Below are 27,907 nucleotides of genomic sequence, written 5' to 3' on the forward strand. Positions count from 1 at the left end.
ATTAAGGGTGGGAAGTCCAATTAGAGCAGTGCTCAACTCCACTGAACACGCTGCTGTGACATAAAAATACACCCACACCCCAACCCAACCCAACACAACCTCCTGCCTCCCACCCAGCATCACCAGTACATGTGTCGTCATCTTCCCGGTTGCCAGGGCAATGCAGGTGATGACTGCCATATCTGAGTCAAGTGGGAGAAAACACAGGCAAAGCTCCTTTCTCTAAGTAATGCTCAGGGTTCATTAAGTTGCTAGTTTTGATGTTAACCCAGATAATTGCCCTAATAGCTTCTGCCAGGCCCCCTTCACCTCCTTATTCCTTACACTATAAATCATGGGGTTCAGCATGGGCATTAAAATGGCATAGAAGACAGAAATTAACTTCTCCTGAAGGACAGAGGGGCTGGAGTGGGGCCGGATGTAAGTAAAAATGGTCATGCCATAGCACAGGACAACCACTGTGAGGTGAGAGGCACAGGTGTGGAAGGCTTTCTTTCTTCCCTCCGTGGACTGGATCTTTAGGATGGTGGAGATGATCTGGATGTAGGACAGGAGAACCAGGCAGAAAGGTGTCATCAGCAGAACAATGCTAGAAACCATGATTGCGATCTCATTGGAAGAGGTGTCCACACAAGCCAGTCTGACCACAGCTAGGAGTTCGCAGGATATGTGATCAATATACTTGTTTTGGCACATGGGCAGCTGAAAGGTGATTACAGTCTGCATGAGAGAGTTGACAGAGCCACTGACCCAGGATGTGATGGCCAACCTAGCACAGAGGCCTCCATGCATGATGACCGAGTATCGCAGGGGGTTACACACAGCCACGTAGCGGTCATAGGCCATCACTGCCAATAGAACAAACTCAATCCCGCCCAAGCCCAGGGAGAAAAATAACTGGGCTGCACAGCTCACAAATGGGATTGCTTTATGTGCTGCAAGAAAATGCGCCAGCATCTGAGGAACGATGCTTGTGGCATAAGAGACATCAACGAGGGAGAGGTTGGTGAGAAAGAAGTACATGGGAGTGTGGAGTCGGCTGTCCAGTCTGATGAGAAGAACGATGAGGACGTTCCCCAGCACTGTCACCATGTATGTGATCAAGAAAAGGATGAAGAGGGACACCCGTGTGTCCCAGTCACTGGACAGGCCAAGGAGGATAAACTCTCTCACCCATGTCTGGTTATCTGTTTCCATTAAAAAATGTGAAGATTATTAATCTGCAGAGGGTCAGAGAGAACAGAAGCTGTTGAATTAAGGAGCCATAAGAATAACTTAAGAGAATGCTCAACCTAATGATCTGCCATATGGGCCAAGCCTATCGGCTTGATCCTAATACCCATTGCACCTGCTCTGTATAAGAGAGGACCTAGCACTGTCACAAGGGCATGATGGGATCTCAGGGCGTCAGTTAAAGCCTGGAGATAAAACAGTGCAATTTTTGGAAGTTTATTACCTCTCTAGTTTACCTGAGTTTCCAGGGCAGGAGGGAATTGTAGATGACATTCGGAGGCAAAATAATAATGATGGTAAACATGGGCCAAAGTTCGAGGACAACCCTACACGTATCTGTTGCACAAAACATGATGAAATGTATTTTAAAAATTACAAAAAAAAAAGATTTGGAAGAAGCATATATATACTGCAAATAAGGCTGGTGTCTTATGGAAAAATCTGGATTAAAGAACCGGAATATGAATCTTGTTTTAATGACTTAACAGAGATGAGATTGAGTTACACATTTAAACTTTTACATACAAAATGGGCAACACTGCATAATTCTCAAGTATGTTTAAGTTCAAATGTAGATAACTTTGGGGAAAGTACTTCATAAACTCTTCCTGGCAGTGGCACTCTGTCTATGGGTAAGAGTTATAGCAGGAGCCCCACTCTGGCAGAGACGGAGAAACAAGTGTTGTGCTCTCCTCTCATATCCTGCCCACAATTTCAGACATAAAAAACGGAAGCAAAACCTTTAGTAAATTTGAAATCTGCAAGGTAGGAAAATATGGGTCTTTTGAGAATTTGGTGTCTTTGGTCTCTGGAAGGAAAGGGAGAAGAGTGGTAATTTTATCTTGTTCTTTTTATTTTGCTACCTGTGTTTTCACTCATTCTGAAATTGCTTTTTATTTTTCTACAACTCTAGCCCTTGTGTATGGTCTCAGTAAAAAGGACAGTATGGAAATGGCTGCTTTGGCTTACTAGTATAAAAAGAGGAAGAGAAAACAAATCTGTTAACTTTTGTTGACTACTTAGCAGAGAAAGTAGACATTTGTTTTTGATTAATTTGGCAAATATCTCTAAGTGCCATCTTTGCCAGATGCTGGGATTTCAAGGGCGATATTATACTCTCCTGTGCTCCTAATGCGCAAGTGGAAGAAAAAGACACAGAACAGACTGTCTTCCCATCACTGTCCCCCTGTTGCCTGTACAAGCTGCCTGGACGACAAGACAGCCCATGACTCACTCTGCTCCTCTCGCCCACCCTGCACATCTCCCTACTACAGCCTTTGTCTCATGACAAATGAGCAACAGTGTCACATCCCAGAGAAAGCAGGACCTTTAGAGCCTAGAAGTTCTTGCTTTAACTCTGTTCTCTCCTGCTTACTGAAGGCGAGAGCAAGCTACTTAGCCCCTCTTACTTTATATTTTTTAATTTGTAAAATGTGGGAAATATTGGCCAACTGAAAGGGTCATTGGTGAACTCAAATGTTTGGAAGATCTACAGTTGGTCCGTTAGTGACTGAATAGGCAGGCGTCCATCATCTAGTGAAGGCACTGGTTGACCTTCCATTTTCCACTGATCACATTTGGGATCTTATTCCTTTGTTCATGTCTCTTTCAACCATCCTGGGTTTCTCTTGCTCTTGGTTGATTCCTTTTCCCTCATTATAAAAACCCAATCTTTGCTACATGATTACCATTCTGATTCTCTCTTCCTTTCACATCCAGAGTGCTGAGATGATTGGTGTCCACTTGCAGGATTTATTTCCTCACAACATTCACCCTACAAGCCATGGAAATCTGGCTTCCATCTTCACTAGTTCATGAACACTGCATTCCTGAAGGGCACTCATGGCTTTCCAATCCTCAGATTCAGAGATCTTATCCTCCTTTATTTCGTTATTGTTTAAGCAACTGAACTATTTGTTCCTTCAAATTTTCCACTCTGTGATGCTCTTCTGTCCTGATTTTCTTCCAAACTAATGTTTCTGTCTGTAGTCTTCGATAATTGTTTTAAACTCTCCTGCTGCATTACTGTGAGGATTTTCTAAGGTTCTGTGCACAGAACTTGTGCTCTTCCTATAGCTTCTGCTTGGAGGACTTGTCTCTAACACTGGGTCTTCCATCTCAAGCCCACAGTGACCTCCTAGACATCACTGGAAATCCAGATGTTTCTTCAACAGCATAATGAATGATTCCTAAATAACCCACCGTTGATTCAACTCGTATCTCCACAAATTGTATGCCCTCCAGACTCCTTTATCTCTAGCAATGGACTAAAATTCCTCCTCTCTCCCAGGACAACATGTTTAATTTTTCCTTCTTCCTTATACTCCACAGAATAAACCCTCTTCTTTCATTGTTTGGTTACGAATCTCCCATCTCTCCCTTCAACTTCATTCACGCTGCTAATATACCACCACAGACTTATCTCCTTGCATCTGGTCAGTGCAAATACTTGCTTTTGAATTTCTCTGATCCGGCCATTGTCCACTGCTGCTAATACTTAAATACCTTTCATGGATACATCAGCTAATTACTTTTAACCCATCATACAGTATATATATTTCTAAAAAGTCCTTTGCCTTGGATTTAAAATTTTTACATTTTAGTTAATTGACATCCAAATATTTCTGTTTTCTACAGGGATAGAGTCCATTTGTGAATACCTGGTAGATTAAGAAAATAGAAATAACATCTGTGTTTATTCCTTTTGTGTAAAATTATCCTTTTTGTGAATTTTATAGATGTAATTATTCTAAACGGGATTTTTAAAATATAAATTACCTGACCTTATTGTGACCTTTAAAATAGGTCACATAACAGTAGAAAACTGAGACCCTTACAGATGGAGGAGGGATCAGGAATGACACTGAAATTATAGGGAAAATCAGGTCCCAGGCATGGATGCAGACATCAACTCTTCATTGTTAAAACAGAAACTTTGGCCCCAATTAAAGTACCTTCATGTGCCTTCTCTCATTATCCAGTTATTAATACAAACAGCACACAGAACCAAAATGCTTTCTCTCTAGGACAGAGATATGCAAACAAAAAAGAAGTGTTCTGATTCCTAATACAACATCTTTTATCTAACTCAATACAACTAATTCAAAAGCTCAACTTCAGTCACTTATGGCTTTTTATTTAAATAAAGAAAATCCGTCCATTTCCCTGAAACCTACGTGACCTTGAGTGTTGGGGAGCGAAACGGACTTGGCTGGGACAAGTGAAAGTTCCAAATACAGAAGCAGAACACACAAAGGTAGGTCCCCCAACCTGCATGTAGCTCCCTCATGCTGCTCAAAATAAGTCAGAGCCATACCTTCAACATGGTGACCTGTCCATGGAAATGGCACTTTCATTTAGAGAGAGGTTTCTCTCACTCGTGACTGAAGAGTTGGGTGATGCAGACACTGACAGCATCCATCCCGGGCAGGGGTGCTTGCAACATCCGAATGCATGAAAACAGAGAACCCACGGGTGGCTTGGCTGGCTGGTATCTCAAACACGGGTTTGACCTCCTGAAAGAAAATTACTTCATTCTCTTTGTGATCCTCTTAACTTCTAGCTTGATTCGGTTACCTGACTTTTCACTGAATCTGAGACTAATTACCGAGACCCAGCTTCTCAAACATGTATGAACCTGACACTCACTTTTGGTGACATATTGTACTATGGCCTCATGTAAATTCTTGTCTTCTTTATACTTCTTGTTCCCTGTGGCTAAGACTAGGGTTTTCATGGCAATATAATTCCCTCTGTCTGGCAAGTCTCCATGGTGCAATCCCACAGCCAGTTCTAGAAAAACCAACCCTGGGATGAGTTAGGACACCTGAATCTTGTCTCCAGTTCATTCTCTGAGTGTCAAGGGTCCTTGAATAAGCCCTTAATTGCCTTACATCTTCATTTATCTATTTTTTTAAAAAAAGAAAATCACAATATTGTGAGAACCAAATTCTTCAGAAATAACTGAGATAGGAGAATTTAAAGCAATCGATAATGTATCTTTTCTTGTCTGGAAATGTAATATTCTCATATTACCACCACCTGCTAGTCAATATCAACCTAACAAAAGATATCATCATACTTGTGGGGTTCTTCCCTCTTTCTTTCCCTCTCTACCTTAGTACTAAGCTTGCGAATTAAGAAGCCTATTGTAAAATTATTCCCAGGCCTCATGCTCCTACAGAACACAATCACTTTACCACATTTGCTCTAATACTTAAAACGAGAAGATTTCACCAGTCACGTTTCTTGCCCCTTATCCAAGTCCCTAACAAGTCCCATCATTTCTGTGTCTGTCCCTGCTAAGGCCACACTCCCACAGGCTGTGGATGCCTCTCAGATGTTCATCAGTGCGGACAAAGGAGATGTGTCTGCTTTCCTCTACGTTTAACCTGGTCTCAAGAGCTCTCCCTCCAGCACAGGGATGGACCACATAGAAGAGACACCCCCAAATTCCTTGGGCCCCAGGGCTCCTCAATCACCCGGGACTAGTTGCCATTGCTAGGGACACTACTCGGAGGACAGGGACAAGAGCTCACAGCTCACACACAGACCTAATGAGCTTTGGCAGCAGCTGCATTTGCAGGGGAGGACTGACACATCCCCCAAGAGCCTCCTGCATGACAACGTTAATTGCTGCCACCACTCCCAATGCACAGGACAGAGCCTCCACCCTGCCCTTCTCCCTGTGGAAGGCTCTTCTCCATCCCTCTGCCTCCCACATCTTCATTTCAGCCTTAGGCCATTCCAAGCAGTCAGAGAAGCCAGCCTTCTGAGGTTGGAGGATGTCCTCCTAGGGCCCAAACCAGACTTTAGACTTCAAGGCCCCCATCCAGGGAGCAGTGACTGGGGCTGCATCTAAATCTGGTGGAAACACCAATTCTCCCCTTTTGGCTTCAGATGCCCTTACTTCTCCTTCTGGAGACAGAAGAGATGTGCTTCCCTCCCTCGATGTACACACCGTGTCCAGTGGGCTTCTGTGATCATTGCAAGTATGATGGACACCCTAGCACATTCCTCATGGTACTATTTAAGCTCCAAAAATAACAGCATCACATAGATAGATTTAAAAATCTAAATGTACAAAAAGTTGATAAAGGAAGCATTACCAACTACTGAAAAAAAAAAATGGAAAAGAATTAAGATCATCCAAGATCCTTAACACAGAAGGGTGAAACTTCTATCCCTTTTCAAACTCTTTTTTAGGTATATAAACATATAATTTAGGTTTATAAACATACAAACAAATAAAATTGCCAAATATTTAATTGTACAACATGATGATTTCATATGTGTATATGTTGTGGAGGGATTCAAATTTTATTTTTGATTAAACTTTGTGGTTTAAGACCATTGTGGATATACATGCTGTTTTAGGAAATAATACAGGAGTATCCTTGTACCTTTTCCCAGTTTCCCCCATGGTAAGTAACATCCTGCAAAGCTATATTGCCAAGTCATAAGATAAGATGATATATAATAGGATATAATTATGTACATATTAAATTTTAATCATGATATGACAATGTGATATTATAATATCACAAGATATTGATATTGATATAGTTAAGAATGTTCCATTACCACAAGAATCCCTCATGTTGTCCTTTTATAGCCACACCAATTCTGTGCAGCCCTTACTCTCTCCTTGACCTCTGGGAATCACTATCTGTTCTTCATATCTAGAATTTTGGCAGTTTAAAATGGAATGTAAATGGAATCATATAGTATATTTCTTCTCGGACTGGCTTTTTCACTCAGCATAATTCTCTGGAGATTCATCCAGGTTGTATCTATCAATTGTTTATTCCTTTTTATCACTGATGAGTATTCTATGATGTGTATGTACCACCTTTTACTTAATCACCCACATCTGAAGGACATCTAGATTGCTTCTGATGGTGTTACTATAAATAGAACTGCCATAAACATTCACATGTAAGTTTTTGTGTGAGAATAAATGTTCATTTCATTAGGATAAATGGCCAACAATGCAGTGGCTGCCCATAGGAAGGTACGAATCAAACTAACACATATACAAATGGAATCTCAGGAGGAGAACAGAAATAAAAGAACAAAGAGTAAATATCTAAATAGATAATGACAGGAGATTTTCCATAAATCACGAAGTACATCAAACCACAGATACGAGAAGTTCAGAGAACACTAAGGAGGATAACTACAAAAATAAGCAAACAAATAAAAACAACTAGAGATAACATATTCCAACTGCTTGAAAGAAAAAAGGTGAAGATCTTGGAAGTAACAAGAAAAACAGATATGTTACATGCAGAAGAACAAAAATATGAATTAAAAGACTTCTCTTTAAAATTATGCAGGGGGGGAGCACCTGGCTGACTCAGTCGGTGGACTGTGCAACTCTTGATACTGGGGTTGTAAGTTCGAGCCCTAAACGGGGTATAGAGATTACTTAAATAAAATCTTAAAAAATACAAATAAAAAAATAAAACTATGCAGGCTGGATGGCAATGGAGTGACAATTAGAAAGTGCTGATAAAAAAAAGAACAGTTGTCAAGTCAAATTTCTATACCCAGAGAAAATATCTCCCAAAGATGAAGGAAAAATAGGAATTCATCAGACAAACAGAAATAGAATTTACTGCTGGAAAATCCACAGTACAAAAAACTTTCATAGAGGTTTCTCAGACAAAGGGAGCATGATACTGGACAGAATTTGGATACACAAAAAGATGTGAAAAGTGCTAGAAATGGTAAAATTGAAGATAAATAAAAAACCCATTTTTTAAAGATTTTACAGACAACAAGATAATAGACAGTGTAAAGTAGAGGCTGCTTAGTGTCATCTCACAAGAAGGACCAGGAGCAGCACATGGTCTTCAGCTTCAACAGACCAGACCACAGAACGTGATCCAGACTGGAGATTCAGTTTGCTTCTAATTTTGTTTTAATTTGGTTTGCTCCTGATGTAGCAGATACATACTACAAAGAATATTTTTAAAAATCAGTATGCAAGGGGCACCTGGGTGGTTTAGTTGGTTAAGCATCTGGCTCTTGGTTTCAGCTCAGGTCATGATCTCATGGGTCGTGAGATCAATCCCTGCACTGGACTCCAGTCTCAGCAAGGAATCTACTTGAAATTTTCTCCCTCTCCCTTTCCCTCTGCACCTCCCCACTCCATGCACTCTCTCTAAATTATGTGTGTGTGTGTGTGTGTGTGTGTGTGTGTGTGTGTGTGTGTGACATATATACCCTTTTAAAACATCAGGATGCAAGTGGGAAAAAAGTAGTCATTAGAACATTTAGTGAATAATTGATATTTAGGAATTTTTTTAAGTTTTATTAAGTGTAAGAATAGTATTTTGGTTTTAAATTTAACAAGTTTCTATCTTTTAGAAGTTCATAGTAAAATATCACTTCAGAATGATTGAGAGAAGGGGAAATGGTGAGGCTGTATATAAAACAAGATTGGCCATGATTTGATCATTTTGAAGCTGAGCATTGTATGCATGGATACCCGGAGATGTGTTACTCTTCCTCCTCTTCTGTAGGTTTTTGAAATTTTATAACAGAAATGTTTTGTAATTCTACCACGAGCTGATTGTTTCAAGGTAAAAAATAATGAGGCAGCTCTCTCTATACTAATGGCACAAAATGGTTTCTGTGATATGTTGTAGAGTAAGAAAAGCAAGATCTAAAGTAGTCTGTATGGCATACTAGCAATTATGTTTGAGGAGACTATACAGACACACGCACACACTATGTGTGCCTTGAAAGAAGACTGCAGTAGGTGTGTGAAGAGATTTATAGTTTGTAACGTACCCTCCTGTACTATCAGAAAAGTTTTGCCAGGCACAAGTAATTCAAAATATGTTTTAAAAATCAATTTTCAAAAATCTTGGCTTTATCCCCTACTAGCAGTGTGGCCTTAGGATGTTTCTTAACCTCTCCGTGGCTCTGGTTCCTCTTCTATGAAATAGGGCTAATAAAAGTGCTTTCCCCCAAGGCTAACACTAAGCACCAAATTAGTTAACGAGTGAAAAGTGCTTCTTGCCTCGCTTACAAGAACTCAAGTCTCATAATTTTACTTGTGTTGTTGAGAAAAAGAAATAAGAAATGGTCTAATACTTGAGGATTCACAAGTCTCGCCACATTAACACATCACTCAGGTAGAATAAATTGCTGAAGAGTCGAGATGTCTTCCACTAGGACACAGTATCTTGTGGGTCGCTTTGTTGGATACGCTCTAACCCAGTGGTTCTCCACTGGGTTTTTTGGTCCACTAGGGGACACTTGGTTGTCTAGTGGGTAGAGGCCAGGGGTGCTACCAAAGACCCCACAATGGACAGGACAGTCCCCTACAACAAAGTATTATATGGCTCAAAACATCAACAGCAACAAGGCTGAGAAACGGCTCTAATCTGTGACCAGCATGCGGTGCTGTTTCTTCCAGAGTCACAACAGTCAGATCCAAGTTCCAAAGGGTAAATTTGGAGAGTAGCATTTTTCACGGTTAGACCTGTCAAGTCAAAAACCACTTAAATGCATCCCTTTTAAGATTAAAAATCTACCAAAATTCTTTATTTGCTTTTATACGCATAGAGAAAATAGATAAATCAAGTTTTTTTTCCTAAAAGACGTGTGTTCATAGATGTTCTAACATTCCACACATGCATTTAAGTATCACTATCCATGGTGACTAATTACCCTAAAGCCCTGTGGAGATTAAATGTTACGGTCCACCAGAGAAACAGGGCAACCTTTCATACCCAGATGTCCCCAGTGGGCTTGTATTACAGACAAACCTTAAGGATGCCTTTATAGTTATTAAATACTGAGTCAGATTTTTATTCTCAAATATTTCTCAGTGCCCAACTTTAAAAACAAGTTTCCCCTTAATGGCTTTAGTGTAGCGTTCTCTCTCATGTTGCCCTGCACCGACAGCCCTTTCCTCTCTCCGGCATGCCCAGAATGTCCTTCGTAAGCATCTACTAATTGGGAATGTCTGCAGTCTCCAGGTGGCCCGCTAGAATTTAATGTATTGGCACTGGCTGAGAAAATGTCGCCCTGAAAAATACACAGTCAATGCAATGCAAAGGAGAAAAACAAAAACTTAACAGGTAGCCTCGGAGGTACATACTGTGTTTCCACATACCTAACGCCCATGCTCAACATTCCTGCTTTCTCAGAAGGAAGACTGGTGACCCTGTGGGTGAAGAACGCCCACATGCTGTACAACTGGGTGAGGTTGAGGCATCAAGGGATGGGAAGTGGACAAAAGTCACACTGGGACCACACACCAGTCACAAAATGGAGTACGGCGTCTTCCTGGCTGTTGCTAATTATCTTCTTTCATCTCCTTTCCTCTACCACGTTACACAGGGTATGTTATGGTGTCATATTTTGCACATTAGCACACAGGTAGCAGACGAGCCATGCAGGACATTAACATTCTAGAGGAAGAATGGAGTAAATATGGGAAGAAGGTGATACATCGATTTGGGCAGCCAAAGTTGTGAAATGTATGGAATCACTTGTCGTGATTTTTTTTCAACCAGTGTCTGAACCTTCCTTCTGTGTTTGGGGTATCCTCCCCCCAAAAGAGGCTAAAATGCTCTCAGCATCCCTTGCATCAAGAGCACAGGGTGTGACCCAGGTTCTTGTGCCAGATTGGGACAAGGAATCAACAGCGCAAAAAGGGAGGAACTGCCCAGAACTCAACGTGGTGAGGCTGGCGCTTGAGGCAGAGCAAGTGTGGCTTCTAGAATCAGCAGTGGTAACGGTGCACTATGGGGTATCCGCAGCACACACTACGTTCCCCGGACCCAGGAAAGACTGCAGTGGTGTCTGCCAGGGATCGCTTCTGCAGGATTTTTGACCATTTTTCATAATGTTGGTCAACTCCTTGCCTGATTTCAGAGATTTTGTGAACTATTTAGTGCCCTTTAATAACTGTGTTTTCTGCTGACATTAGCCAAACTTTTCCTCTACTGCTTACAACTATGATCACTGGATGAGGATATATGGAAATCTGGTAAATAATAGGAATAGTACAATGAGTGGGGTTTTTTCTTCTTTCCACTTTTCTGTTTCACTATCATAACAGAAGAAGGGGAAAAAATGGGTTTCCTTTTGTGTTTGCTTATCTGCTTTTTCCTTTAAAAGCTTGGCTCAGGCTCTAACCACAGGGGGAGATCCTCAAAGAATGGTGGAAAAGATTAACTCTTGAGGCTTCAAGGCACCAACCTCAACTCACTCACCTGCCATGACCTGTTTTGCACCAAGATGATAGTCTTGCCCTATAAAAGGATGACTCACCACAGAGAAGCAGGAAAAGCACTTCAAGCTGTCTGTCAGCAGTTGCCTCTCTGGACACCCTTCAAAGCCAGCCTTCTGTCCCTGCCAGCGTCAATTTTCCTAGCTTAAGCATTTAGAGCTAATTGAAAAGATGTATTTGGTTTGCCGTTCTACCTATCTTTATTCTCTGGGAAAACCGTTAGTATTTCCCTCTCTCTCAATCCGCTCAATCTTTTTGTCCTACCCACCTGAAACCCAGAGGGAAGCTTGTTAGGTTTGTAGAGGCATGCCATTCTGCAAATCATGAAAGCACCCTGACTAGCTCTTTCCAGTTGTAAAGGCCTTTGGGTTTTCTATTTCCTTTTTGAAGCAATGAGATGCGACTCCCTTCCCTTTGTCATATGGATTTTTCTGACGATCCCTGGTTTAAAGTTCCTTGGCATTTAAGATAACTCAAAAACCTTTGGAATTAGTAACCAACAACTTCTGCAAATTCTTCACCATAGTTCTCCTATAAGAGATGTGTCTAAAAGTTTGGATCCCTTCAAAACCAAAACATTTTAGCATTATATTCAAATACTACCTTTGAATTAGCAGGTTCGGTTTTAGCTCCCCAAATTTTTTAAGAACAGAAACTCATGGAAGTGCATCTATAAACCTTAAGTTAATGATCTAGCACAATTACAGTCAGTGAAACAGCCACAACATACAAACCGCACGTCCACCTGATGGCGCAGGGACGTTTTTCCTGATAAATGGCCCTGTGAGCTGATATGTAAAATATAAGCAGGAGTTAATATGAGGTGCGTGGGGAGGGTGCCCTGGGGAATGGAGAAGTGAACAAGATCTCTGGGAAAGAGAAGTGTCTCTGCACAGCTCTGGCTGTGGGAGGTGTTACGGAGCTGTGTGCTACCAGAGGAGCCTGGATAGGTGAGTGAAATCAAAACCTGTAAGCCATAAAAAATATTAGTCTCTCACAACCAAAAAGGACATAATTATATGTGCCTGGCTGTAGTATGGAGAAAGGATTGTTGGATACAGGAATAGATGTAGGGCCAACCAGGTGAGAGGTATGGCCATTCTTAGGGAGAACTGAGAGCAGGTTGGATTAGGGCAAGATATGGCCATGGAGAAAAGGAAATGAATTTGAAATCTAGGAGGTGAAATTGATGTGGCTTAATTAAGCATTGACATGACACTCACCGGCAAATTCTTTATTGAGTTCTTGATTCTCATCTTGGACGGTTCTGCACACACTCGGGCACCCTCGTAAATGGATCTCATCTCCCCCTCTCAGTACCTGCTATTCCCTGACCATGTTTGGCACTTCCTACCTCAGATCTTTGCCTGGGCTGCTCTCTCAACCGGGACCCTCTTCTCCAAATACCCACATGGCTCATTCCACATCTCCTTCAAAGATCTGCCCAAATACCGTATTCTCACTGAGACAACCACGATCTCCCTTTCGTCCACACAACTGATCTTCCTACTTTCCTTTTTTTCAATAGACTGATCATCTTTGAACAACCCTTAAAATTAACATATCCTTTTTTTATTATTGTGTTTATTAAGTCTCTTCCCAATAGAATGTAAGGACCATGAGGAAAAAGATTTTAGTCTCTTTCATGCAATGATCTATCACCAGCTCCTAGAATACATAAGTTCACAATAAGTAGTCGATGGAGGAATGAATAAATGAAGAAGGCATATATTAATTATCACCATTATCCTGATGATGAGACTCACCAAATACCAAAGAAATCTTTCTTTATCTTCGTGTCTCATGTGAACTTTCTGTGTTTGTTTTCATGTTGCTGAATTTTGTACATGTCAAAGCCAGCTGCTTATGTTTTCTGAACTAAAATGACAAACTCAAATTCTATAGCATTTTCAACTTGCTCAATCCTTTAATCTACAGCTTGAGGAACATGGTAATGAAAAGCATCCTAAAAGGAGACTTAAGGTCAAAATGCAAGTCCATTCATGAGTGAAGACATCCAAACTGTCATTTTAAATGTGCATATGCATGGGGACTATACTGCAAAAACTGTATCATCCTGCTTTTCATGGTCAGAAATCAAGACACACCTGAAAGGTAAGTTGTAGCCTCTGGAATCTAGAATAGAAATATTGACCAAAAGACTATACATTTGCCTAGAACTGATTACCTTGAACACTCTAATCTGATATGCTCAGTGGCTTGAGGATTAATATTAGCCAAATATTTTCTATCACTGTATGTTACTTTTTAAAAATGAGATTTAACTTTTATACAATAAAATGTATGGACTTGAATGTTCAGTGCTGTGAGTTTTGACATATATACCCATATAATCTGCACCCAAACAAGATATAAAACATTTCCAGAAACTCCCTTTGTGCCTCGTGCTCCTCTGTAGCCAATATACTCCCACAGAGGCAAACACTTTCGGATCTTTATCACAAGAGATACTAGTCTTCTTGCACACGCACACACACACACACAGGAGTGCATATAAAACCGGTGACATCGGAGCAAGCTCTGTGGTTTGAACCCATGTCTGTTTCCTGGCTGTGATATTGCACTATAATTACGCAAGATGTCACCATTCAGGAAAACTAGGTGAAGGGTACACAAGAATTCCCTGTACATTTTTTTTAACAACTTCCTGTGAATCTATAATTATTTCAAATTGTTGAACGATTTAATTAAGCACAACATGCAGCTATGCTTTTAAAAATAGGGGCTGAAAAAGGAAGAAAATATTTAATAATGTTAAGAGCAGCTTTCTTTGGATCTAGTAATGATGGCAGATTTATTTTTATCTATCTAGATGTTTAAATTCCTAATGGAAAAAAATTTAGGCTTTCAGTTTTGTTTTTGTTTTCCTTTAGACATTCTTTGAGTCTCCTGGCACAGAAAGAAAGAGGTTTCAAACAATCTTTGAAATGTAAAGGCATCAACCCTGCCTCACTCCCAGCCCCCTAAGCCGAGCTCCCAGTTTGTCCTAAGGTGAGAACATGTCCCTGGAACACAGTGAACCACGTGGATGGCTAGCAAAGCTGTTCTGGGCTTTAGATAGCCATGGTCTCTCCAGCCAGCCTCTCTGTTGCGTGCTGCCTTCTGCCACCGGAGTAGTCGATTTGTCTTGCTTGGCATTGGAAGCTCAAGGAAAGAACAGATCTGGTTTGTAGCTTTTAGGTAGTTGGCCTAATGGAAATATTTTCTCCTCGCCCCTCCCACCTGAAGCAGAAAGAGAAGTTTTGTGAGCATGTAAGGGCACAGGGCTCCTAATGCCATTGGAAAGCCATGCCCATGACTCATTCTTTCCATTCCTAGAAGGCAGCTTAGCTTTTTAATTTGCACTTCTTTATTTTAATGCAAAACAACCTCCTTCCTTCTCCTTTATGCTTCTTTACCCGATAGCCCCTTGGTAATAATTTTCAGAAGCCTTTGGAACTAGCAACCTCCAATTGTGTAAAATGTCTCCGTTAGCACTTCAGTGAGAAAGCTGTGTCAGAACCAACAGCTAAGAAAGAATCTGATTCTTTAAAGGGGAAAAAAAAAAGTACCTTTTAACAAGACTAAAAGATTTTTAAGTGATTTTGTAATTTCTTTTCACCCAGCTCTGTGAATTGCCCGAGCCTAGCAGCTCTACAAGCTGCATCTATAAATCTTACTGAGTCAGGAGCGTCTCCACTGCAAAGCTCTCCAGCCCCTTGGGCCTCCAGTGAAGCCCAGAAGGAAGAAAGGGAGCTTTTATGGACAATAATTCTCCTTTTCACTTTCTTTTCTTACTTTAAAAACTCTTGGCTGTTTATCTGTCTCCTTATCACTTCTCTGAGGGTGAGCCTCTTCCTAAGCGTATTCTGAGCTGAAATCCTAAATTGTGTAGATGAGGGAGTTTTTACCTTTCAAAGTTTCTGGAATATGCAAGGTTAGCTTACCAGGCATCAAGGATGAGAGGGCAGGAGGCCCTTCCCTGGGGTAGGGCGGCGGGGAGGGGGGCGCAGTTATGGACGGTGCACGTGGTTGCAATGGTGGATCTTTGTGAACGTGAGGCATAGGAAGTAGGTTTATGAGTTAGAGACTCTCTGGGAGCCCAAAGGGGCCAAAGTTTCCTTGAGGATTATCTGTTTCTGTTTTACTCCACTTGTATTACTCTCGTGCCGTATTTCTCATCTCAGAATCTCACGGTCCCGACACATTCCTTTTTTCTTTAGCTGTGTTGAAAGAAACAGTCTCTGTTCATTTCCATGACATGAAAACTGAGCTCCAGGGAAGAACGAGGATTGCTCCACGTCACAACAAATTAATGACAGAGCTCAGGCCCAGCTCCCCAGATGCCCTGCCTTCCATCTGTTCTTTCTGTGGCACAACCTCTGGAGCTCAGCAATTCACCCACCGGTTCCACGTGTTGAGGGGACAGGCAAGGGCAATCCACCAGCCAACACTCACACACTTGGTACCCAGGCTTGGATGCAAGCTTGATTCATGACGGCAGATGCAGACACAGCCCTTCCTCTCCCATCCGCGTTTGCCATCCCACCTTCTCCTTACCCTCCCATTAAAAAAGCTAAGAGAAATGTTCTAAATAATCAAATAAAAAAAGGCTAATGTGATATGACAACTATGCCGATACAAATAAAGCCAGGTCAGTGGCCTGAGGTATGCCATCGCTACCACATCTGGAAAAGTGAGTTTATGGGGTTATACACTAAATTAAAATAGCACCGGAGGACTGTATTATAGAGGAGCTAAATGAGAGATTTTTGCAAAAGAAACTGCTTGGCAGACATCACCTTAATCAAGTAATGGGCATGGACATCATCTGTAATGGGAGAAGATGAAATCACGTGACATCCGATAGAACGAAGAACTCCACGTCGCTTCTGTGATACTCTGGCCAAAATGCATAACCTGAAACTCATGATGAGGAAATAGCAGAGAAATTCAAATTGAGGATATAGAAAGTAACTGACTGTAGTCGTTAAAAGTGTCAAGGTTATAACACAAAGGAAAGACTGAAGAAGACTAAAACAATAACAAATACAACACGTGTGATCCCTTGGAGTGGGCACTGCGAAGTCCTCCAGGGGGATCATGGGATCTCCAGAGGTCAGGGAGGCTGTGGGATCAATAATGAGTCGGGCAAGACTCTGACTCAAATGTCCAACATCTTTTTACCGAAATCACCCAACTGGCTATTAACACTTTTTCTTTAACTTCAACACGGAAGTGAAGTCCCTCCAGGAGAGTAAAGTTTGTGATCTCCTGCCCATCAAGTTTTCAACAATAACAAAAGTTGAGGTGTCCTTTCCACCTCATCCTCTCTGGGCCAAAATGGGGTTTGCTGCCTCTCAGGGCTCTCTGTCCTTAAAAGAGAAGAGCCACCTGTTCCACCTGTCAGCTCATTCATCACACTCCAAGACGTGAGCTAGGGTCCAAGATGCAGGCTCAGCTGTTCCATCCTGAGTCCTGTAATTCTCCATGGCTCTGTCTTCCTCTTCTGCCACTTCCATTACACATCAGCAAAAAGAACTCCAGGCAGCTCTCAGGCTGGTTATGCAAGCAGAGTCATGAGTCAAGCTTGACGCTGTGCTTGGCTGAACCGGGCCATAGTTCCAGGGTCTTTATTATTGCCTTACAGAAAACTTTTTGCAATCTCATCAGATAGTTCAAATTTTTTGCTCATCCCCTGATAGATAGTCAGAAATCTGGCATGCATTTTCTCAGCCCTCGCCACCTTTCCAAAGACTCTAAGACCAGCACCCAGTAACGCACTGAGCTATTGCTGGCACAGCTTTCAACTCGGGCATCACCTCTAGATTCTGCCAGAAGAGTCCTTTGTCTCTCAGACCCCTACTGTATTTGTTCCATAGTTTAAACTCCTTACTTCTGCTCTGCCTTTCTGTACCCTAAAAACATCCTTGGCTTTCTGGACTTGGTAGAAAGACATGGATGTGATCCCATGTGGATGGGATTGCTTGTCCTGTTGCCCATCATAGCCCCAAAGCCCAGGATTCTGGAAAAGAAATCAGCAAATCTCATTCTGTTTGGATTTGTCATATTACCCATCGATCTAACGTTTTCCTCAAAATATGTTAATCGATATGGACTTGTCCTCACCAGCACACATCCCCCACGACGCTACGAGCTATCATTCCCTGGCATCTTTCTCAACACAGAATAATCCTGACTCTGCAATTGAACCATTGGTTTTAAATTACAGACTTAATCTTTAGAAATGAGAGCACAGCATTCTCTTTTCCCCTCAGAACACATTTTAAGTACCATTATCATTTTCTCAGGGTCTACTTCAGCTTCTTGAAACTATTTTTCTAACAGTTTAGCAGCCATGGTTAAGCAATGCCGTTGGCTCAGTCCTCTGACCTGATGCTATTCAAACATTGTAGGGCAATGCACAAGAGAGCAGCCTTCATGTGACCTATCCAACACACACTCATAATCCCAGAGAAAGACTAATCACTTCTTATTACAAGTGTGTGCGATAGATTCCAATCCATGCAGAGATTTTGGAGCAACTTTTTGTATTCAGCCTGTTTCCAAACTCCATCCATGAGCACAGGGCTTTAGTCCTATATTCTCAAGGTTTATCCTAAGCAAGCACCTGTAATTAGCACGAACTTTCTTCCTAGGTCTTCTTCCTCTTCTTTCCCAGCACCTTGGTCCTGTTCCCTGCAACCGCCCACCACAAGTCCTCTGTGCCCAGTCTTCAGTTTGAGTTTCCAGTCATTTCTCTTGCTCCATTCAGCTCCCCTACTTATTCCAAGGCTGAGACAGGAAGGAGATGAGAAAGGACAGGGAGCGGGATCCTTACAAGAGCAGCCTCTGCAAGGACTGTCTAGGAGATATATGGACTTATAAACTGCAGATACTAGTTTTAAGCTGGTAAATCTTCCTAAATTCCCCACACCCTGGCTTATATTTTTAAAATATGCCTCTCTCTCATTGAAGGCTCTATATGTGTCAGGTTCCAGGAAGGAAAGAAAGGAGAGAAAAACCCATTCTGCCACACATGCTTTGATCTGTACCAAAAAGGATTTCAGTCAACATGTGGACAGCCTGCATAATGTCTGGAAAAGAAGAAGATACTGAGTCCATCAGAAGTTCAGATAGGTACACACATATCCAGGAACCGGGAGTATAAATGTACAAAACATTTCTAGAGGATAATTTGTTACTATGTATCAAAAAACCCTCTAAATGCTAATCTTTTGGCTTGTTTCCATTCTCCTTCAAGGACTCCACCCTATAACCAGAAATGCAGATCAAGAGGTAGGTAAAACAGGTATTTTTAACACAATTATTGTGATTAGCAAAGTTCTGGAATAATCTAATTTCCAAAATGGAAAACGACCAAATATAATTTCAGTAAATAAGGTGAACCGTTATACAGCCGTTAAAAAACCATGTTTGAATGTTTAAGAACATGATAAAATGTTCAAGATATAAGTCATGGGGAAAAGAATGCAACCTGGAACTGTATACAATATACAAAAGCATGCCAATTTTACAAATACCTGAATATATGTAAATATATAAATACTTTATAGATATAGATGTATAATAACTGATCAGAATGCTAATAAATATCACAGGAAAAAAGTTTCATTTTTAAATAAATAGAAGTAGTATTACATTAAATAAATGTAAGGAGTACTATTTACTGCAGGACTGCTCAGAGCCTTCAATATGCTGATATGACTTTGAATCTGCAAAAATAGATGCAGCATATGGAATTTCTCAAAGTTATTTGAGCAGTTCACTTACTAAAATGTTCCTGACCAATGTTCCATAGAATAAAAACCTAGGACTGCTGTATTGATGAAGTTTATTTAAAAAAAAGAAATAGATCAAAACTCTTAAATAAAGCATTAAAGTAATTTTAACACCTTAATAAAAACATAATTTCCCATAATCAAAACCATGAATTCCACCAATGTAAGAAGTTAAAACCTACTGGCTCAAAAAAAAAAAAAAGAAGAAGAAGAAGAAATGTAGTAAGATGTTTTGTTCATTCCAGATTTTATATATTTTGGTACACTAGAAATAAAAATATACTTCCTTAACATGATAAGTATTATCTCTCCATTTTAAATCAATAGCTAACATCACACTTAATAGTTTCTTTAAACAAAGACCAGTAGAGAGGTGTCTGGGTGGCTCAGTCGGTTAAGCATCTGCCTTCAGCTCAGGTCGTGATCCCAGGGTCCTGGGATCAGCCCCACGTGAGGCTCCCTGCTCAGCGGGGAGTCTGCTTCTCCCTCCACCCCCACCACCCCCCACCCCCCCGCGCCCAGGTCTGTGCTCATTCTCTCTGTCTCTGTCCCTCTCAAGTAAATAAATAAATAAAATCTCAGGGAAAAAAAAGATCAGTAGCATTCCTTCAGACCAGCATGATCTGATCAGTTGGAAAATGTAATGAATGTAATGAAAAAATATGATATTTAAGGTAAACAAAATAAATAGACTATAAATAGGATTTATATCAGTTCTAATGTCAAAACCTCACACAATCACAGTGGTTACATACCCGTGTTTACGTTTGACTTCTTCAGCCCTGCTGCACTTGCCGATGAAAGTACACCAGTCCATTTCTGGAGGATATTTTTCAGTAGTCCAGTGGGTATCCAACTTCGTGGGGACGTTTATTCTTCTATCTACAAGCAGATAAAACACAGGGGCTGTGGTGTTTTGTTCACTCCTTGGCAATAGCAGAGGTGGAGGACAGGCCCCAGTACCTTCTAGACAGACAGAGAGATCTCTATGAGCACCGCCTGGCCATCGCTAGACCGCCTCAGGGCTTGTAGGTCAGACAGAGGCCCTCGAGTGGGTCAGGAGCAGAACTGGCAGTTAGCTCAATGGGTGTGATTGGGTTGAGAAAAGAGGCTTTCCTCACACCCAAGGATCTATTATTGCCTTTCAGAATGCAGGAACCTAGGTCAGCTTCCAGCCTCTCTGGGGACTTCCAGCCTAGCATCTAGGCCCTGGAAAAAAAAAAGGGATGAGAACAGGAGGACAGAACCCCTAGCTGGTTAAGGAGGGGTAGGTGGGTTGGGAGGTTTCTGCTGCCCCTGGCTCTGTTGGGGCTGCCCCCTAGTGTCTTCAGGATATGGGAGCTTCCTCCACAAATGGCCAGCCTAAATCTGACTTGCTCAAGAGTTATACACCTGAATTCCAGGCCCTGGATCTGAGGGAAAGGGGGCCCAGCAGGAGGCTAGCTGAAGGAAATGGGTGGCTTTGGAGGCTACCTTGCCCCCAGGCTCTGTTGGTGTCATCACCAAGGAACATCATGTAAGCCAAGGAGTGTCCACAAGTGCCCCCTAAGAGTGTCTAGGCCTGTGTCAGACATGTCAAGACTTGTTTCTGGATCCCTTAAAATAGCTTATTTTTCTTCTTTTAGACACATGTTAGCATATTTTGCTTTTCTTTCTTCAAACCACCCTATTTGCATTTCCTAAATGGGATTTAAAGAGAGACAGACAAAGAGACAGAGAGACCACAGATTTAGGGTGTGTGGGCTATATATTTCAGTGAATAGGAGGAAAAAAGGTCTATGAATGTTTTTAGGTTAATGTAAAAGCTGAACATTTGATAATTCTATAAAGGAAAATAAGTGAAATCCTTCCAGGAACATGCTGGTTAGCATAAATGCTTGCACAAGCAGGAATTTCCATGTAAAGATGGCAGAAGGAGGCCGTCACAAAATTCCCTTCCATCAACATCTAATGAAATTAGTTTTAAAAAAGTTGTAAGAGCAATCAAAACCACAATGAGATACCACCTCACACCAGTCAGAATGTGTAAAATTAATAACTCAGGAAACAACAAATATTGGTGAGGATGTGGAGAAAGGGCTTACACTGCTGGTGGGAATATAAGCTGGTGCAGCCACTCTGGAAAATAGTATGGAGGTTCCTCAAAAAGTTAAAAATAGAGCTACCCTATGATCCAGCAATTGCACTGCTAGGTATTTACCCAAAGGATACAAACATAGTGACTGGAAGGGGCACCTGCACCCAAATACTTATAGCAGCCATGTCCACAACAGCCAAACTATGGAAAGAGCCCAGATGTCCATGGACAGATAAATGGGTGAAGAAGATTTGGGGTGTGTGTGTGTGTGTGTGTGTGTGTGTGAAATAGAATATCACTCAGCCATCAAAAAAAGAATGAAATCTTGCCACCTGCAACCACGTGGATGGAACTAGGGGTATTATGCTAAGCAACATAAGTCAATCAGAGAAAGACAATTATCGCATGATTTCACTCATATGTAGAATTTAAGAAACAAAACAGAGGATCATAAGGGAAGGGAGGGAAAAATAAGACGAAATCAGAGAGGGAAATAAACCATAAGAGACTCTTGACTATAGGAAACAAACTGAGGGTTGCTGGAGGGGGGATGGGTGGGGGGGTTGGGGTAACTAGGTGATAGGCATTAAGGGGGCACGCGATGTAATGAGCCCTGGGTGTTATATGATGCTGATGAATCAATGAACTCTATCTCTGAAACTAATAGTACGGTATATATTAATTAATTGAATTTAAATAAAAGAAAAAGAAAAAAGAAAATTGTAAAGAGCATAAAAAACATACTTCTGGCATAAAGCAAAGAAGGAATGGGGCACAACATCATTCCATAAAACCTAAAAGTGCATATAATTTAATAAATGCATGGCATTTACTGAGACCTTCTATGTACTAGGCTCTCTCCAAACCATGTCTTATGTAAGAATGAGTATCTGGCCCCAAATCCGCTGCAAAAAATAAGATTCTGCATCTTGGAATGATATTTAAACCCGACCCCCCACTGGTTCTGCCAAGGGCTCCTTCATAGAAGGTGAGTTGATAAAATGCTAAGAATTCTTGCTGTTATTGGTCAATCCTGAGATAATGGACTGACAAGGTGGGTAGCCCTGGAAAAAGAGAGTAAAATCCTTCAACGCAGAAACATCTCTCTACTTCCAGCTTAGTCTACACAGAGACCAAAGAAACCTGCAGCACTAGCAGCTTCCTGGGGTTCAAAAGTGTTGCACCCCAAGAAGAGGATACATCCAACCAAATGCAGAAAACTCTGGCTCAGAACACTTGGCAATATTTCAGATATTCATGGAGAAACATTTACCTCAGCAATTCTTTGGCTTCTTAGTTGAATTCGAGTTAACTTAAAAGTGACACTGTCGGGGCACCTGGGTGGCTCAGTAGGTTAAGCATCTGCCTTTGGCTCAGGTCATGATCTCAGGGTCCTGGCATCAAGTCCCACGTGGGGCTCCCTGCTCAGCGGGAAGTCTGCTTCTCCTTCTCCCTCTGCTGTCCTCTCCCCCCAACTTGTACGCTCTCAAATAAATAAATAAAATCTTAAAAAAAAAAAAAAAGTGACCCTTTTGTGGACTGAATGTTTGTGTCCCTCCAGAATTCATATGTTGAAATCCTAACCTAACCTAATGTTGATAATATTGGCAGGGAGAGCCTTGGGGAGGGGATAGGTCATGAAGGTGGACCCCTCATGACGGGGATTAGTGCCCTTGGAAAGGGATGAAGAAATCCAAGCTCTCTCTTTTTGCCATTTGAGGATGTTGGCAACTTGATCTCCTACTTCCTAGCCTCCAGAAAATTGTGAGAGAAGACATATTTGTTCTTCAAGCCACCCAGCTATGATATTTTTGTTACCGAAGCCCAACGTGACTGGGACAAGTTAAATACCTTTTAAATTGAAAATGGCACACGCAGAGCGCTTGGCTGGCTCAGCCCGTGGAGTGTGCGACTCTTGATCTCAGGGTAGTGAGTTTGAGCCCCATGTTGGGTGTAGAAATTACTTACGTAAGTAAAACTTTAAAAAATAAAAATAGAACATGCAGTATAATCGTTCCTCTTTTCTTGTATTCCCATCTATTACTGCACTGTATTGCTTTCCTAAAAATAAGGAAGTCATTGTCCTTAAAACAGAAGATAGCACTTAACCATTCTTTAAAAAAAAAAAAAATCTCCTGCTTTACTAGTCTTCCCTCGGTTTTCCTCCATCCTCCCACTGTTCCTATTTTGATTATATTTATTTCTCAATGAAGTTCCTACACTTGATTTCTAAGCACAGAATGTTCCAAGCATAAGCTTTAAAAATGTTCTTCTTTGTACTTGCGTTTGTAATAATTCCATTTAAAAAATTGATTTTAGTCCCTATTAAAGCCCACAGGGAGGGACATATGAGGACATGAAGGAGAAAATGGGGAAAGATGGAATCAACCATAAAGGCACTCCAGTATCTGATTTCTTTTCCTTGAGGCTTTTACCACGGGACTATAGTGAAGAGTTACATCCAGTACTTAAATGTCCCCCTCCCACCCTAGAAGTCCCTTTGTTATGCGACATAGAGCTTTTAGGGGTGGTGAGGAGAAAAAAAAAAATCTTTAGGAAAACACAAGAGGAGCGAGGCCTGCCTGGTAAATAAAGCCCCAGAGGAGGGGCTACAGATAGGTATATCGTATAGATAGGGATAGAGGACATTGACTGATTACAAGGAGTTGGCTCTGGCGATGGTGGAGCCAGTGAGTCTTGAGCTTTGCCATCAGCTAGCTGCAGACAGAGGAGCTGATAGTGGAATTCCAGTCCGAAGGCCAACAGGCTCAAGATCCAGGAAAAAGGACAGAAGGATCAGTTCAAAGGCAGGAAGAATTCTCTCCCTCCGGAGAGGGTCGGCCTTTCTGTTCACTGGTACAACCACTGTCCCCCTCTGCCTGGAAATCTGCAAGCCACCTGTCCTCTCCTCGCCTCCCTGCGGAAACCTAGCCTCCCTCAGAACTGCCCTGCCAGGCCTGGCCACAGAGAGGAGGGCAGACATGGGGCTCAGTTCTCAGAGGTTTCTAGAAATGAGCAACTGGCTTCCCAGACACAGAGGGGTAGTTTCTGACTAGAAAGTCCTCTGAGGGTGAAAGACAAAGCCAACGTCTGGGCATGTTTGTGCAGCTGAGTGGGGTGTCGGGGGCTTCTGTGGAGGCAGACTGAGTGCTCCTAGAAGACCCGGAGTGCCTTGGCGAGGAGCTTTGTCTCTTTCTCATTCTCTCTGCCAAGGCAGCTGCATTTCTCTCTTGCCATATCCTCCTCTTCTCAGAAACGAAGAGTCAACAACACACATGCCTGCCCGCCCCCACTCCCTCCCCTGACACTCACAAAAACCACCATTTTCAGTTGGTGCTGTTTTTGCTGTGCAATTGGTCACAGAATTTGGGAGTTAAAACATCTCGTCCAATCTCCTCCTTTCTCGAAAAAGAAATACTGAGTGCAGACAGCAGAACGGGTTAGCACAGGTGGAGATGGAGCATGACCTTAACATTTCTATGCCCACTAAGGCCAGTGTGTGAGAGGCCGAAATCACTGGCCCAGTCCTCTAGGCTCTGCTCCTAACACGTGTGTGTGTGTGTGTGTGTGTGTGTGTGTGTGTGTGTGTGTGTGTAGGGTCTGGGAGGAGACAGGGCCATTGCAGCCTGCAAACCTCCAACACCAGAGCACAGGCAGACAAGCACGGACCTCAGCCAGCAAATTCCCTGCCAATGGGGGGCTTGGCTGTTTGGCTCAGCTTCTCTCCTCCCACAGCTGCCTCCCCGCACCCCAGCCCCCGTGCCCCTCCTTCTATGACGTCACCCACATGCTCTTTGAGGACTGGCTCTGGGCCTGGGAAGGAAAATCAGGCCCGGGTGAGGGTCCAGAGAGGAACGCCGAGAGGCAGAGAACTAGGACTGACAGCCGTCAGAGTTAAGAACGCCCTGTCTCACAGGGTATTGCGTGTGTTTCCACAAGCCTGAAAAGCAACAGAGTTTTAAGTGACAGTAAGAGGGCACAACCAAGTGTTCTGTTGATAAGGTGCTCTACTCACTACACTTTCTACCTGTAAAGAAAGAAATTATCTGGGGGGACAAAGACAAACAAAAGCAGAAGAGAAGATGAACAGAAAGAGAAATAAACATAAAAAAGGGAAGTGGGATTCAGAACTGAGAGTGGCCTGTGGGATCCAGGGTGGAAAGGGTGCTAACAGGTCAAAGTCGCTCAGAAATAAGTGAAAGAGAAGTAAGAGAAATTGGAGGACCACCATAGAGGTCCAGGTGATGAGATCTGGCTTTGAAGATGGAACCCAAAAGCCAAAGAATTTGGGCAGCCTCCAGGAGTTGAAAAAGTCAAGAAAATGAATTCTCCCCCAGGGCATCCAGGAGGAACACAGCCCTGTCTACACCTTGATCTCAGCCAGTGGGCTTCTGAGCTACAGAAGTGTATGATAATAAATATTGTTTCAAGTCACTAAATTTGTGGTCATTTGTTAATGCAGCCAGAGGAGGGAATGCAGTCCCCAGACGGTAAGGAGATGAGCCAGAGGCTTCAGAATCTAGGTTTATAATAGCTACACCTTTCTTTCTCTCATGCCCAATATCTGTCACCTATTTGTTGGTTATTAAAATTTTTAACACCTTCTTGTTTTTTATTTAACTTATAAAACAATACATGTGCTATTTTAAAATGACTCAGTGGTTATGAAGATAAGTATCAATAGACAACTATTAGCCCTGCCCCTTATATAAGCAAGGCAAGATTGTTTCTTCTTACAAGAATGTAATCATATGCTCCATTCTAATGCAACTTGACACTTTTAATTAAAAATGTATTGAGGACCCGTAGATTTAACTCATTCTTAGAAATAATTGTGTATTGTCTTATATAAAAATATAATATTGTATATCAATTGCTCACTTGTTCATAAATTGTCTCAGGTTTATTTTTTAACAAACTGCCCTGCGCACTTTCTTGGACTGGTGCTGGGGTCCCCATCCCGGATTTGGGGCCCACATCCTCCGGCAGAAATTGATAAAAAGCAAGGTTTCTACGGTCTGGGGACTGCGGGCCAAACTCCGCCCCAGCGCCACGGCCACCAATCAGCTCCCGGGACGCCCCCCTTCCCCCGCGCGCCCCCGTCTGCCTGCGACTTTCCACGTCCCCAGCCTCGTCCGCCGCCCAGTCCCTTCTCACCTGAGAAGCTCCTTGCCTTAGGGAACTGCCGCTGCCCCTGCCAAGCCGGCCCTCTCTGCCCTGAACCCGCGCCGCAGGGAAAGCGGGGCAAAAGGTAAGTGGGGTTCAGCGATGGATTCTGGACCCAAAGAGGCCTGGGAGCGGCACAGGCCACTGCCCGGAGCGCTGTGGCCCGGGGGTGGGGTGGGATGGGGGGGACTGGGAGACAGAGGGAATGCCCGAGGAGACCGTGCGTGCTGTGGGGTAGGGAAGGTTGGGGACTGGTGTGGGGCCTCTACTTGTCCTCAAGGGGAGGGTGGCAGACGTGTTTAACAGAATTTCTTGCTGTTTACCTCTCGGATTCTTCTCTGCTGTCTCCCTGCAACTCGGTCTCAATTTTCTTCTTGCCGCAGTGTTTGTCACCCTTGCTTGGCAGGAGGCGATGACCTTCCTCCTCCCCATTTTTTGTGCTTTTTTTGTGCGTGTGCTCTGCGAGGAGCCGTTGAGATTTAACCAAAAGGGAACCCGGGAGGTAATGTTACCCCATCTCCGGGGGCCTTGCTCTTAAATTATCCGGGTGCTGCTGGCCTCTGCAGGACCACTCCCACCCATCCCCCAACCCCTCGAAAGGTCAAAGTCCTCACCGACTCTAGTGCTGTAGGTGCCCAAGGGCTCTGAGTGTCTGCGCTGGTGGAGGGAGGTGTGGGGCGCGGAATGGGTGGTGTTCGGAGTAGGTGCGGTGAGCGGGCGGAACGTTTAGTCTGGAATGCGTTTGGCCTGAAGCTGTAAGTACTGGATTATACAGTTCCCAGGTAAACAGCCCAAGCTGGCCAGTTGAGTTGGGTAAACCTGAAATGAACGGAGATAGCCTTAAGTATAGAAGAAAAAGATTTATGAAACAGATAATCATGAAACTTCTTGAAAGAAGTGCAAGTCCAATTAGACATAAAAGACCGAATGATCTGTCTAGCAAACCATCCCTCCATCCATCTATCCATCCCTTCATCCATCCTTTCATATTCCAAATTATTTATTTGTTCATTGAATTCATTTCAATACCTTGCTTTATTTTTGCTTTGGCTCGATTTTTTAAAATTTATTAGAAAGGGGTATATAAAACATCTAAGAACATTCTAAAGAATAATGAGAATGCCTGACCATCTCCTAGACCGGAAAAAGTGCCATTGCAGTATCACAGAAGCCCCCTGCGTGTCCCCCTCAAGCCCATCCTTCTCCCTTCCATGAGAGGTGACAGCTGGTTTTTGGATTAATCATTTCCTTGCTTTTCTTTATAGCTTTGTGATTGTGTATTCCGAAAACATATATAGGTACATGTTTGCTTTCCCTATTTTTTAAATTTTCATATTAATGGCATTATACTGTACATACTCACGTTTTTTGAGA

General features: G+C 42.4%; 2 protein-coding genes and 1 long non-coding RNA gene across 6 annotated transcripts in view; 1 reads left to right on the forward strand and 2 right to left on the reverse strand.

Annotated features, from left to right (window-relative positions):
* Positions 1-243: 243 nt before the first annotated feature.
* Positions 244-1,197, reverse strand: LOC123789541 (olfactory receptor-like protein OLF3). Its single transcript, XM_045793623.2, has one exon. The coding sequence runs from the start codon at positions 1,195-1,197 to the stop codon at positions 244-246; it is 954 nt and encodes a 317-aa protein (XP_045649579.2).
* A 3,343-nt stretch (positions 1,198-4,540) lies between these two features.
* Positions 4,541-27,327, reverse strand: LOC148110333 (uncharacterized). Of its 2 annotated transcripts, none has more exons than XR_015723794.1 (3): positions 27,148-27,327; positions 20,046-20,172; positions 4,541-4,748 (listed from the first exon to the last, which is right to left on the reverse strand). It is a non-coding gene; the product is annotated as an uncharacterized LOC148110333 (long non-coding RNA). The 2 variants fall into 2 exon arrangements; XR_015723795.1 differs by having other exon boundaries at positions 26,857-27,327.
* TCAF1 (TRPM8 channel associated factor 1) overlaps positions 26,470-27,907 on the forward strand; it is a 49,603-nt gene continuing 48,165 nt past the window's right edge. For all 3 annotated transcript variants that reach the window (XM_087860750.1, XM_087860749.1, XM_045792423.2), the window contains exon 1: positions 26,470-26,618. The gene's annotated coding sequence lies outside the window, so the exon portion shown is untranslated. The remainder of the gene's footprint in view (positions 26,619-27,907) is intronic.

Source organism: Ursus americanus, chromosome 3 (assembly GCF_024610735.1).
Source record: "Ursus americanus isolate L20-20 chromosome 3, mUrsAme1.1.p, whole genome shotgun sequence".
NCBI classification, from domain to species: Eukaryota; Metazoa; Chordata; class Mammalia; order Carnivora; family Ursidae; genus Ursus; species Ursus americanus.